This window comes from Phalacrocorax carbo, chromosome 2, assembly GCF_963921805.1.
Source record: "Phalacrocorax carbo chromosome 2, bPhaCar2.1, whole genome shotgun sequence".
Lineage (NCBI taxonomy): Eukaryota > Metazoa > Chordata > Aves > Suliformes > Phalacrocoracidae > Phalacrocorax > Phalacrocorax carbo.
In genome coordinates, this window is record NC_087514.1 from 147,457,367 (window position 1) to 147,469,524 (window position 12,158).

General features: G+C 39.1%; 1 protein-coding gene across 9 annotated transcripts in view; it reads left to right on the forward strand.

The window, feature by feature from the left end:
* Positions 1-12,158, forward strand: part of MLLT10 (MLLT10 histone lysine methyltransferase DOT1L cofactor) — a 137,745-nt gene that overhangs the window by 18,803 nt on the left and 106,784 nt on the right. For 7 of the 9 annotated variants that reach the window (XM_064444772.1, XM_064444773.1, XM_064444771.1 and 4 more), the window contains one exon: positions 11,739-11,793. The exons of 1 other annotated variant lie outside the window; for it this stretch is intronic. In XM_064444772.1, coding sequence (XP_064300842.1) covers positions 11,739-11,793 — 55 coding nt within the window. Of the gene's footprint in view, positions 1-3,627; positions 3,713-11,738; positions 11,794-12,158 lie in introns of all 9 variants that reach the window. One more of the 9 variants, XM_064444775.1, reaches the window with a different exon arrangement.

Below are 12,158 nucleotides of genomic sequence, written 5' to 3' on the forward strand. Positions count from 1 at the left end.
CCTACTGCGTGCAAACATCTTTCTTATGATCTTATTTTGAGAATGAATTAATTATAGTATATAGTGGGGTATAAATAGACAATGTGTTTATGGTTTACTACAAGCTACTTCTATTCCTGCTTATGAGGGAGCTGGAATAATCCATGCGATAGGGATACCAGGCAGCACAGAGGCATCCAATATTTGCACAAAGAGTTAGCTTGGTCAGGCTTATTAGCCACGTGGATGCTGGTCCTTGTGAATCCAACTTGATTCAGACTGACGAGGAGATCTCAGTACTGAACGTCAGTGTTAGGAGTTCCAGGAAGTTTTACTACCTCAGGCACAGCTCAGCTTGTACATGCGAAGTCAGATTGCTTACAGCATTGCCAGTGAATTCATATGCCATTGATCTGTTTCTCAGGAATATATATATGCCTGCCATTGCATCTGGAAGAATCAGTTTGAACTTGGTACAAATTACTCTGATGTTGTAAAGGTGGTGTTTTTAACACTTGGCATTTCTGTGTTAGCTTTTTTGATGGGGGGGCTTATGAAGTTGAATGCAGTACTGGCCCAGGACTGAGTCAGCACGTTTGCATGACACTACAGCTGGTCTAATAAACCACCTGGATTTTAGTCCTGGGGAATGTGTTGAGGGGGCTGTGACTCCCTGTAGAGCTAGCCACATCAGATTTGAGACAGTCTTCATCTGGATCTCAGCTGAATCTAGCATAACTGGAGTCTCTGCACTTGCACATGTGTTTTGTGGAACTCGGTGCAGATACAGAAAGACTGTCACTGCAGAGTCAGTTTAGATCATACAGTACTTAATACTTAAGGATTTGGAGCTGTAGAAACACAGCTATACTCTTCACCTCCAAAGCCAGTTCAGGTACATGGTGCTCTCACAATGGTAGGTTCCTGCTAGTAATCCTGCCAGCCCTGAGCTGTTCCTGCACCTGCTGCACAGATGATCCACCATCTGAACACCTGAGATTTTTAAAAAAATCTTTAATATAACAATGGTTGTAGTTTTCCTCTATAAGTTCCTTTTTTTTTTTTAACTCTTTCATCACATGCATCTACAAGTTTGTTACTGTAGAGTTGCTCATAAGAGTTGTATAATGTAGCCATAGTATAATGTAGCCATAGTTTAACACCTCACCCCCAGCATTTATGTAGTATAAAATAACCATAGGTGTAGTATTACTTGCCTTTTGCCTAAACAGGAGGCAAAGAAGGAGGAAATAGGAATGCAGGCTTTCGGTATGCATATGGATTTGTGATCAGGGCTCTGTCAGCTCTGGCTCAACAGGCTGCCTCCAGGGGAATGGGATCTCTGTGCTTGTGTTTAGAATCAATTTTGCTGTGGTCATTACACCTGTATCTGTAAACTAGAATGCAAATTGATAAATACAGTCACAACAGAGGTGAATTAAACTTAATTTTAGAAGAAAAAAACTTGCTCTTTTCTTTTTTTCTTCAGTTTGAAATCCTGGCCACCAAATTATTCAGGATTGATATACTATGTGTTCTCTTTGAAGATATCTCTTGAAATAATCCCTAAAGAAATTTTGAAATTAATGGCTTTCTTACATGTGTATCCATCATTTTCCTTAAAGGACATTTTATATAAGAATGTTACCACAATTACTTTTAAGAATACTATAACAAGTAGTAGGAAAATTGCTTTAGTTTTCAGCACACAACAGAAAAATTGGCTTATGTACTTTTCTTATTTGTGTGGCTTTCACACAGTAGTAGTAAAGGAAACTTCTAAGTAAGAGAAGGAACAGTGACTGTAAAATACAAATTGCTAGTAGATTTTTTAAAATAAATATGAGAAACTACTACTTATTAATAATATCCTCCTGCTTTCCCCTTCTGCCCCCCAAAAAACCCCCAACAACACCATCTTATCTTTTATGAATGGCTGTGCAATCTGGAAGGCAGTGAGTGTTTGTTTGTAGATGAATAACTGGAATAAAAAGTCTGTCTCAAGATACTTAGGCACAGCACGTGAAACTTCTTTTATTCTGAAATGCTATTGATTGAGTGATTTGTGTTTTGTGCTTTCTGTCCATTACATAGACAAGTGTTGTTTGCTTTCCCTTTCATGAATAGGAGAAAATATTTTTCCTGTTCAGATTTTTTTTGTATATGTAGTGATTACAGACTCATAACCTTATTGCACTGTCACTCCAAAGGTGACAGAATTGCTTGGGATTGCATAATGTCTGGTCATCAAGGTTAGTAGTACAAATGGCAGAAGGTGCTGCAGAAGTGCAGTGGAATTTCTGTGCATGTTCCTATCCAACTGGTGAACTAAACCTTATCCGCTCTATTGTGTGCTGTGCATATCAGAGCAGGAGTATTAATGCTATTTCTGATTGTGTTGCCTTCATATTTTTTTCTATGTTTTCCTGCTTGTATGCATACTTGCTACTTGGTTTTTAAATATACAGCTGAGTTCATAAGCTTATTTGAAGCACTTCATTACAGTAGAAAAGGTCTCCTATTTTTTTCAGTTTTGATTAGCTGCAGTTTACCTAAATGTAGACCTTATTTGTGCAGGAATTTATAATTACATTATGGTAAATGTGGATGCATAAAGTATTCAGGCTTTAAAACATAGTATAAAATAATTTCATTGCTCAAGTACTACTCGATCAAAAATTTTAAAACATAGCTATCGGTATCACAGGTACTTTAGTAAATGTGCTAAAGTTTCTGTAGCAGAATTACTAACCAAAATGAGACCAGAGCAAAACACTTTGCCTTACAGGAATTGCTTAATTCTTAATGTGAAATGTTTTGTGACAGTTAGTTTAATTGCTAGACTGTTAAATTGCTTGGCAGAAGAAGTCTCTAAAGCAAGCAAGGAGATCCTTAACTGCAAGGAGCCTTAAAATGCACGCTAGCATTTTATACCTAGGAGTTTTTAGAGTACACCTGTAGTATGTTGCAGGAGGACACTGAAGTGAACTGTTGCTTACTGTGTTTTCTTCAGCTAGTTTGAATTGGGTCAGTAGCATACTTTCAGCCTGGTAACAAAAGCTTGGGTGTTTAGTTGGAAATCCAGCCAAACATGACAGGTATTTCTCATAGCCTTCCGATGCTTTCCTTTAGAGATCCATGTGTGAATCTTAAATTTTGTGTATGTTTATGATTTGGATTCCCACAACATGTGGCAGGGCTTACTAGTCTTAAATACATAGTGGGAGATTTACGGCTTTGGACTTCAGAGGTTGGAGTAGTCAGAACTTGATACATGGCTGTGTGTCATTGCTATGTTAGATCGTACTCTACTTTCTCTGTCTTAGCTACCTTACATGTATAGATTAAAAGTATGACTAAACGTCACTTGTAGTATGTACTGGCTGGATGGTCTTGGAAGAATGCTGATTTGCATGTTGAGTGACTAATTTTCTTGTCATAGTCGGTAAATCTGTAGTAGATGTTTTTGACAGAGCTAACTGAACCTGCATATATTTTTATCTGAAGCCTTGATATCAAGAGAACTAGGTTGAACATCTTTAATTTATCCAGGTATAAACCCCGAAATGCTTCAGGTAGTCAATCTGTTTTTCTTTTACCTGTCAACTGTCTGCTTTCAAAAAAAGTTCTCTTCTTCTCCTGGGACAGATGACTGAACAGAGATGGGGCAGAGATTTGGCAAATTTGTCAGCATCAAGAAATGATTATTTGAAGATGGAGATGACTTAATTTCGTAAGTTGTCAAGTTGCAGAACATAGCACTTTTGAAGAGAAGTACTGACAGTATGCGTTAGTTTGCTCTATTAGCGGTGTCAGCCAGTTGGGGATTCTTAAATGTGGCAGAAGATCTTTTGATTCCTGTTGGCTCTTCGTTGTGGCTTATAAATATTGAAGTCTGGTGGGATCATAGGTTGGAAATGTTGGACCTTTAGTTTGCTTCTCTTCAGATACCTTGGTTGAAAAGTGGTGTAGTTATCTACTTGCTGACTTCTCCTTCAAATACTTGCATGATTGTAAGCTATCTTTTGAGCCATTTAGATCAAAATACTGAAGGTGGGTATTTTGTGGATTTATAAGTAAGGTCTTAAAATATTGCAGGTTGAGACTACTGATAAAGTATATTGCTATCCAGCTGATAAATAAGAAAGTGTGGATTTGGTTTTGTACAAAGCAGTCTCTTCGTTGGCTGGGCTGGGTATTTCTGTAGAAGGTTTTGGAAAAGACGTTATGCAGTTCATCCTTTTTGCTGTACCAAATAAGTGAAAAATGAAGTTTTGACTCTGGCAAGTATTATAAAGCATGGGTGAAAAAACAAAACAAATCACAAAACCAAAAACCCACAAAAAACCCCAAAAAACCCCAAACAAACAAAAAACCCAGAAATAAACTCTAATGGGAATTTTCAGAGTACCTAATTGGTTTAAGGAAAAAAAACACGAAAGAAAATATCAGTGAAGTACCAGAGTAGAAGGATTTGATATGAATGGAAAGCCTAAGTTTGGTGTGAATAGATGTTCAGTAATTTCAGCAACATCTGGGAATGCTTGTGAGTTTTATTGGATGTTCTAGAGGCTTCAAGGGCTGTGAGGATGGTCTTCTCTGTTTAATCTTTGTACGTTGGCAGTATCGGTTTTGCTTCATAGAAGATAGTTTGAAGGGGTGAATGGGAAAAATGAGGTGTCACTAGATTCTGAGGGTTGGGGTAAGTTACTGCCAGCAAATGTAGACATGGTCAGTCTGGGACGCATCCTGTTGCTGGGTCTGTTTTTGTACAAACTGCATCTGAATTCTCATCTGTTGATAGAATTTATGCCAAGATCTAAACTTCCAGTATACTGGTTTGTACCACTCTGCAGATATCTGTGGTTTTTCATCTTCTGGTTGTCTAATCTTACAAGAACTGTTTCTTTTAGGCTCTAAAGCATTTGTTCTTCTGTAGATACCTTCTGATAAGCTGAAGTTGAGTGAGGTTTTCTGTTGAGTATAATCTAGTTGTCTGTGGTGTAATTAATACACTTCTATGAAGCGTCTTTAGAATTAGGTGTCCCTTTACAGAGGGAGTGATGTTCACATTGCCTGTTCAGTACCATATTTTCCTGAATCTAACACAAACTAATCACTAAAATCACCCCAAATTTTTCCAGGGTTATTGGGGGAAAACAGAGGTTTTCATACTTTCAGTGCTTTCATTCCAATGTATGTGTGCTATTTTTTTACACTTCCCCCCCCAATCAAAGAAATGGGTCAAAACACTGGGGGGAAGAGGGATGTAGAAAGAAAAGTATAAAAGGAAGATGAGAAGATGTAAGACACTTTCCTCTGCGTCTTAGAGGGGACTTTTGTATGTTTCCTTCTGCTAACACCCAAGGGTGAGACTAAATGGGGTGGAATATTGGTAAAGATAGGTGAAGATGTACCACAGAGCTGGGGAGATGAATAGCTGGATGCAATCAGCTGTGCTGCCGGCTTCTGCAACTACTGATGAATGGGAGGCAGGATTGCTAAGAGCATCAGGGGCTGCCAGTTGGAAAGCCACAGATCAGAAACTAACCTTCTGATTGTCTGCTTTGCTTACCGTTGTAAATCTGTCCATGTGCTTTGGGGGAGCTTGTTTAGTTAGTGCATTTTGATATATACAGAAATACCCAGTAGCATGGTATGCTGTAAAATAGGTGTACTTGGAAGCAAATTCAGAAGTAAAGCAATAAATAACTTCTGCTTGGCAACTGACTCTCTCCTCCCAGGTTAATTTTAAGAAAGTTAAGAATTTGGTGGAGTGTGTGCAGGGTTTGTTTTCGCTGAAATGTGAACTAAAACTTGCAACAAAACCAAATTGATTTAACCAGTCTGCTGTTTGATTAAGGATTAACAGGAACAGCAGAAGAAAATGTTCTGTATGCCAAGTTTTAACTCCTGTTGATGAAAGGATTGAAAGAGAATGTCAGGTTTCAAGAACCGTGATGCTGATTTTGTGTAACTTGCTATTTTGTTATTTGTAACTTTAAGTGTCATGTATTGCAATTTCTTAAAGTTGTTCCTTTAGTTAAATACTGTTTGTTTGCTGTTGTCAAGCAATATGAAACAGTAATTCTGTGATCAAAACGTACTTTGGATAAAAAAAAAAACCCAAACCTGTTCTGGAAGCATAGGTGTCATGCTGGGTATAGTACAACTTGGGAGGGAAAATAAGCTTGTAAACTGAACAGTTTGTGTATATATGACTGAGGCCTGTTAATAAACCTGGAATATATGAATGTCAGGGAAATACCAAAACAAAATTGGCCTAATAAATATGTCTGGGTCTGGGCCCAAAAAACATGTCTATATTACTACTAAAATTAAATTAGTCTGTTTTGGGTGTGGTGGATGGTTTTTCAGTTTTGTTTGGTTTGTTTTCTCTTTTTGGGTGTGGGTGTGGTATGTGTGGGTGTGATGATGTTTTTTTAAGGCCCTTGGTTGTAATTGCATACTTACTTACAGCCAGCATAGATGATGCCAGCTCCTGAACAGGGTAGCTGTATCCTTGCCCTACTCTGTATCTGTCTTCCTGTTAGTTTTTTTCAATCTGGCATTGTTGTTTGTATGGCATTGTGGAAAGATGGGTCAAAGAAGAGATCTGGCTGAGAAAAAAAATGTATTTTACTTTTAGCTTTCTGATTAGGTTTTCCATACAGTCAAATGAATGGTTTTCCCAGAGCAAGGGAGGCAGTAGAAAGTACACAGCAGGGGATGGCCAGTGATCTTCTTTTGCCAGCAGTGCACAGTTATGTTCGCTTAAAGTCAGCTGGAAATGCAGCCTAATTTCTCAGGTAACTTTTAGGAACTGTGGTCTATTTAATCTGCTGTAGATCTCCTTGTGTTATTTAGGTTAACAAGTTATATTGAGACACTCAGTTTATTGCCTCATTGCAATGCTGGGAATTCAGTCCTGCAGGACCTTACTTGGTTGACAGTCATTACTCAGGTGAATGGTTCCATTGGCCTACCTTGGACCAGAATTCAGTAAATTACTTGCACAAGAATTCTTTGACCTTTGTTTTCTTATACCAAGAGACAGCATATAATAGATGTCTGCAGATGATGCTTTATGAATCTTGCTCCAAATTTACAGAACCCTGAGGGAAGAACAATGCTATGTTCCTACTATTCTTTTTTTTCCTGCTCTCCTACTTGTATAGTCTTGTTCCTATGTCTCTTTATCTTCCCTATCTACTATGTGTCTTTTGCTCTTCATTTCAACATGAATAAAGCAGTCCTTTGGATTAACCAGCTTCTCTATGCCTTTCTTCCTTTTCCAGTTGAAAAACTGGTAGAGTAGGTTAACCAAAAAGACTCCAGTAATGATATTTGTGTAATGTGACCTACTTCTGGTTAAGGTAGCTGTTAGTGCTAGTTCAAATGGAAAGGCATATTTACCCAAAATAGGGGGAGAACTGTGCCACAATGCAGTGGAGGCAAATTGGAATGTAAGTAATTCCATACAGGAAGATGGATTTATCTAGCTCCCCTTTTTGTCTCTTATTTTGGTCCTCTGGTCTTGGAACTTTTTTCTGCAGGGTATCTTTAGTGGACACCCCCATTCTTTTTTTTTTTCTTTCTCTTTTATTGTTCTTTATATCTGCTTTGCTACTTCTGCTTTTTTAATAATGACAGAAAAAAATTGGTTCTTTCCCCTTTTGCATGGGCCTCCCATGCTTTTGACCACTTTAGGTCTCTGCTGGGTGACTTCTAAAGATTGGACCCCTTGGGAAGCAGTGGGGTTTTTATCCGACCCAGGCAGTCTCAATTTGCCTGGATGCTAAGGCTACAGAATCAGTTGTCTGTTGCTTAAACAGCAAGTTAATTATGTACCTCAGAAGTGAGTTGTGACAGTCACGCTGTCAGACTGTTCCAGCTGCAGAACTTTGAGATATGTTTCACTTTAGTCCTCTACAGGAGACCTCACAGTCCAAAGCCATTCCTGCTGAGAGTTCATCTGAATTCTCTTGGGCAGAAGCTACGCCCATGAACTTAGTCTGTTCCACCAAAGAGCTGCAAAAATGAGATGTCCACGTTGCACTCTGCAAGGACAGGAAGGGAAGGGGCAAGGTCACTTGCTACACCTTCAGTATTCCTTCAGCCAGTATTTGTGTCTTTTTCACTCCTCTTCAAATGTAAATCAACTGGCTGTACCTACAGCACCACATGCAGTGGTGCCCCTCCCTGCTATAGGACTAGTGTTCTTCCAGCACACCAATGACTGTGGTTATTCGGGCTCTTTGGTATTCACATTTGCACTCTCTAACCTGATGATGTTTGTCTGGACTATGATCAGTCATAGGAGCTTGCCCTGTTTATGCTGTAATATTTGTGGGTGTTGTGTCTGCCCACACTACCCCTTCCCCCCACCCCCCAGTTTGTTTAGTAGTTCCCCACAATGTGTTTGAACGCTCAGACAACAAATCTGGGTCAGAAATCCTTTGCCAGAGCGAAGACAGAACGCACAACTGGAGAAGAGATCCCTGGCATGGGCCATGTGCTCTAATACTAGAGATCATCTGACCATCTGTACAGATGGTCAGGTTATTCCTTATACTGCGTTGCAGAGATCGAAGCTTTATTCCATCATACAAATTGTATGTGAAGTGGCGTCTCTTGGAGAGATTCAGCTGTTGCTGTTCACTTAAACTCCAAGCTGGGTTCTTAAGTAAACTGGAAGGAGGAGACACTGCATGGATAAAAACATTCAAATAACAAATTAAAAGTAACTGGCCTTCTGAGATACATACACACCCAACTATCTCTTTTCCTTTCTCTTACAGAATCCTTTAGTAACAACATGCGTTTAAGCATTTTGAAACTACCAAGTTTTTTTTTTCCTGTCACTTTGCAAATTCTCAGCTAAAACCATTGCTTTTTTTTAAACGTGGTATATTGCTTTGAGAGTTTAGAACTAGTAATAAAAGTATTAGTTTAGAAAATAAAAAAGGAAAACTTCTCTACTAGTGACTTGTCTCAAGGGCTGAAACACTCTGTTCCCGCCTGGAAAAGCTACTGGTGTTACTATGTGGTGCATATTGAAACTTGAGAGAGAGCAAATGGGTGACAGAATGTGAGAGCATGGAGGCTGGGAAGGAGTTGGGCTCATAATGTGTAGGGGGAAGTGGAAAGGGTCACTGTGCCCTGATTAGCTTCCTAGGGTGCTACGTTATTGCAGATTGTAGCCAGAATTCCCAGCACCAGAAGTGCTCTGTGTTGTCAGAGTGCAAGTAGCTCTGCACAGTTGACCAGCTCAAGCTCCCTGAGAGTTGAGTGCAGGCATACTGCTCTCTGCCAGTGAGAGGATACTCTGCAGCACTCCCTGCTCAAGTTTTCTTCCCCTGTCAAAGCTCCCTCTTCCACTTCAGTTTTCTGTCTTGTGTCTTCTCTGACTGGTTGCAGCCAGGCCTGCAGAGGAGTAGTGAGGGAAGACCTATGGGACCTGAGTCCTCTTACAGAGATGAGACAAAAAGAAATTAGTTGAAACTGAGCTCTGAAGAGACTGAATGGAGTGTGCTTAACTATTCTGTATGAAGAACTGTTTCAGTTCCTTGCTACTCAGTGTCCTGTGATAATTTAAATTTTTTTTTTTATTTTGTGGTAAAGTTTGCTCAAGAAGCTTTCTAATTCTTTAATTATTAATGCTGCAGTGCTATGGTTCCGTGCCTTCAGTTTTGCTGATGCAACTGATTGTAGGATTATGCTTAAATTGCATTGGTGATATGACCTGAATAAAAAAATGTTAAAAAGAAAAAGTTAATTTCACTCCGTTTCACTGATCTGGCTTAAGGTGCGGCCCTACAGATAGTTGAATCAGCAGCTGAGGGAGTGGTAGAGGGAGAGATGAATAAGGGAGAGGTGGAGGGAAGAAGAGAACCTCCAAAACTGGTTTTGCTACTAGTGAAAATGTATGTCAAAATTCCATAGGCTTGCAGAGGTGGGGCAAGGTAGACTATGTTAACAGCCTCCCTTGGCTGAGTGGTAGATATATCATGTCTGCTCACTGGCCTTAAGCCGCCAGCTCGCAGCTTTGGAGTGGGAAAAAACTTTATTGCACTGTCACTGTCAGTATATACTAGGCTTCTCGCTTTGAGGCTGGTTTGGTGTATGGGGAATTCACTGAAATGAACCTACTGCTACGGAGTGTCTCTCAGCACCTAGTATTTAATGTTTAGAAAGCTGGAGTGTTGAGATACAGCTCACATATATACTGCATATGTAGGAGTTTGTTTAAAATGAACTGATCGGTTCATTTCAGTTGCAAGGAAGTCTATAATCTTGACTTCAAAAAAACACAGGTGTAATGCTCCCAGTCTGCAAGCAGCTTACAGAATTGTTTAGAAATTTTCAACCACTTTTATCTCTAAATTTCACCATAGGCTTAGTACTGTGGTTTCAGTACATTGCTAATCATTTTAGTGGGTGAATGTGAGGGAGGGATGAGTGAAGCAAAAGGCAAAAAGCAGCGATCCTAAGATTCTTCTGCCTGTGTGAAGCTGTCCATAGCAATGTACTGGGCAAAAATAATTTAAGAACTTTTCTATTCTACCCCTTGTGAAAGCTTCTTTGCTGCGGATATCAACTTTCTTACAGGTTAAGAGGAATAGATAGCCTCAAGGTGTACTTCAGCCATATGAATTTCAGGAATGGAATTTCTCACTCTTCAAATAAATTTGGACAATCTGTTTCTGAGTCAATTCTAGCACCATAGGCTCCTTTATCTGCTGACTTGCCAGTTAGCTGGTAATGGAGAATAGTACTATTCAGGGAATACACAGAGAAGATCTGTATTGATGCCAGATGTACCTCTCTATTTGAAGGATGTGGTGTTAAGTTTGCATCTGATGATCAGACTGTTCTGCAGTTTCTTAAAAAGCTGGTGAGATTGGTGTGCTTTGAATTGTCTGTGATTTGGGAATTCATAAAGGTTTTAATCTATAGGATCTCCTATAATGGTGTTCCTTTGCATGTCATTTGGAGCAGTTGAAGTGGAATGTGTGTCAAACTTGTTCCATTTCTGTCATCTCTGAACTGATTTGGAATTGGTTCACACTGCTCTAGAACACTTAGAGATAAACTTGATGTTAAGAACTTGATAGAGACAGTGATAGCAGAAAGATCATACTCTTGTGGTCCTGGTGTATGTCAGAAGGATATGATGTCAAACTGCTTGTTTCCAGTCGTGCAGTCTTGGCAAATTTTAAGGATGAGTCAACTTCTGACCTCCTTTTTCTGAGACAGGAAGTGAGATTATTTTTGGTCTCTCAGGGTAAGTGAGAGCCAGCAGAGACTGTGAAGTCAGCTATGGTATGTGCACCTGTGCTAATATATCCATGGCACATCTCTGTGATTGACCACCTTGGTGAATACGGAGATCCTAGGAGAAAGAAATATGACAGGGAGTCTTTGGACTGTGCCTGAGTCGCTTATCAAGTGAGTCTACCCATGTTATAGTTTTTTGAGGCGTCTCCAGAATTCCAGGGAGTGGAATCCAGGAATAAAAACTTGGAGGTAGAACTGCAAATAGCTTAAATATAGTATCAAGATCTGAAGGAGAAAGCTTAGCTTGTGGCAAACTAACATTAATGTTCAAATACAGGTTAAGGGAAAACACACCCGTTCACTTAGAAAGAATGGTTAATTCCTTAATGACAGCTAACAGTTTTGATGTGTGTGGTTTCTTTTTCAATGCTCCTATGATCATTCCATTTTTTTATTTTATTTTTGCTTTTTTTCCCTAGAGATGTGAATTATGCCCTCATAAGGATGGTGCTTTAAAGAGAACAGATAATGGGGGTAAGTTTTATTCTTATTTTTTGTGAACTCTCTTATTTTGTATGAAGGGAAATAAGACTGTGAAAAAAAAGTTATATAGGGACCCTAAACATAAGTGAAAACACTGGCTGGTTTGGAAAGAGAGAACTATTTTACAGATACCTTTATTTGTCCAATTTAGGTTGAGTTTAGTTTGAGAACATCAGTCATTAGTCTCAGTTTTATTTTTAGAAAGAGTTACAATGATGGAGAAACTGCATTTTAACATAAGATTTTAGTGGGGAAAAGAATAAATTTTGTGTGTAGTAAGTTGGAGTTTGAACATTTATAGAAAGCTGTTGAAAGTGCACCATTCATGGAAGAAAGTGGAATTTTTATGTCTGTAG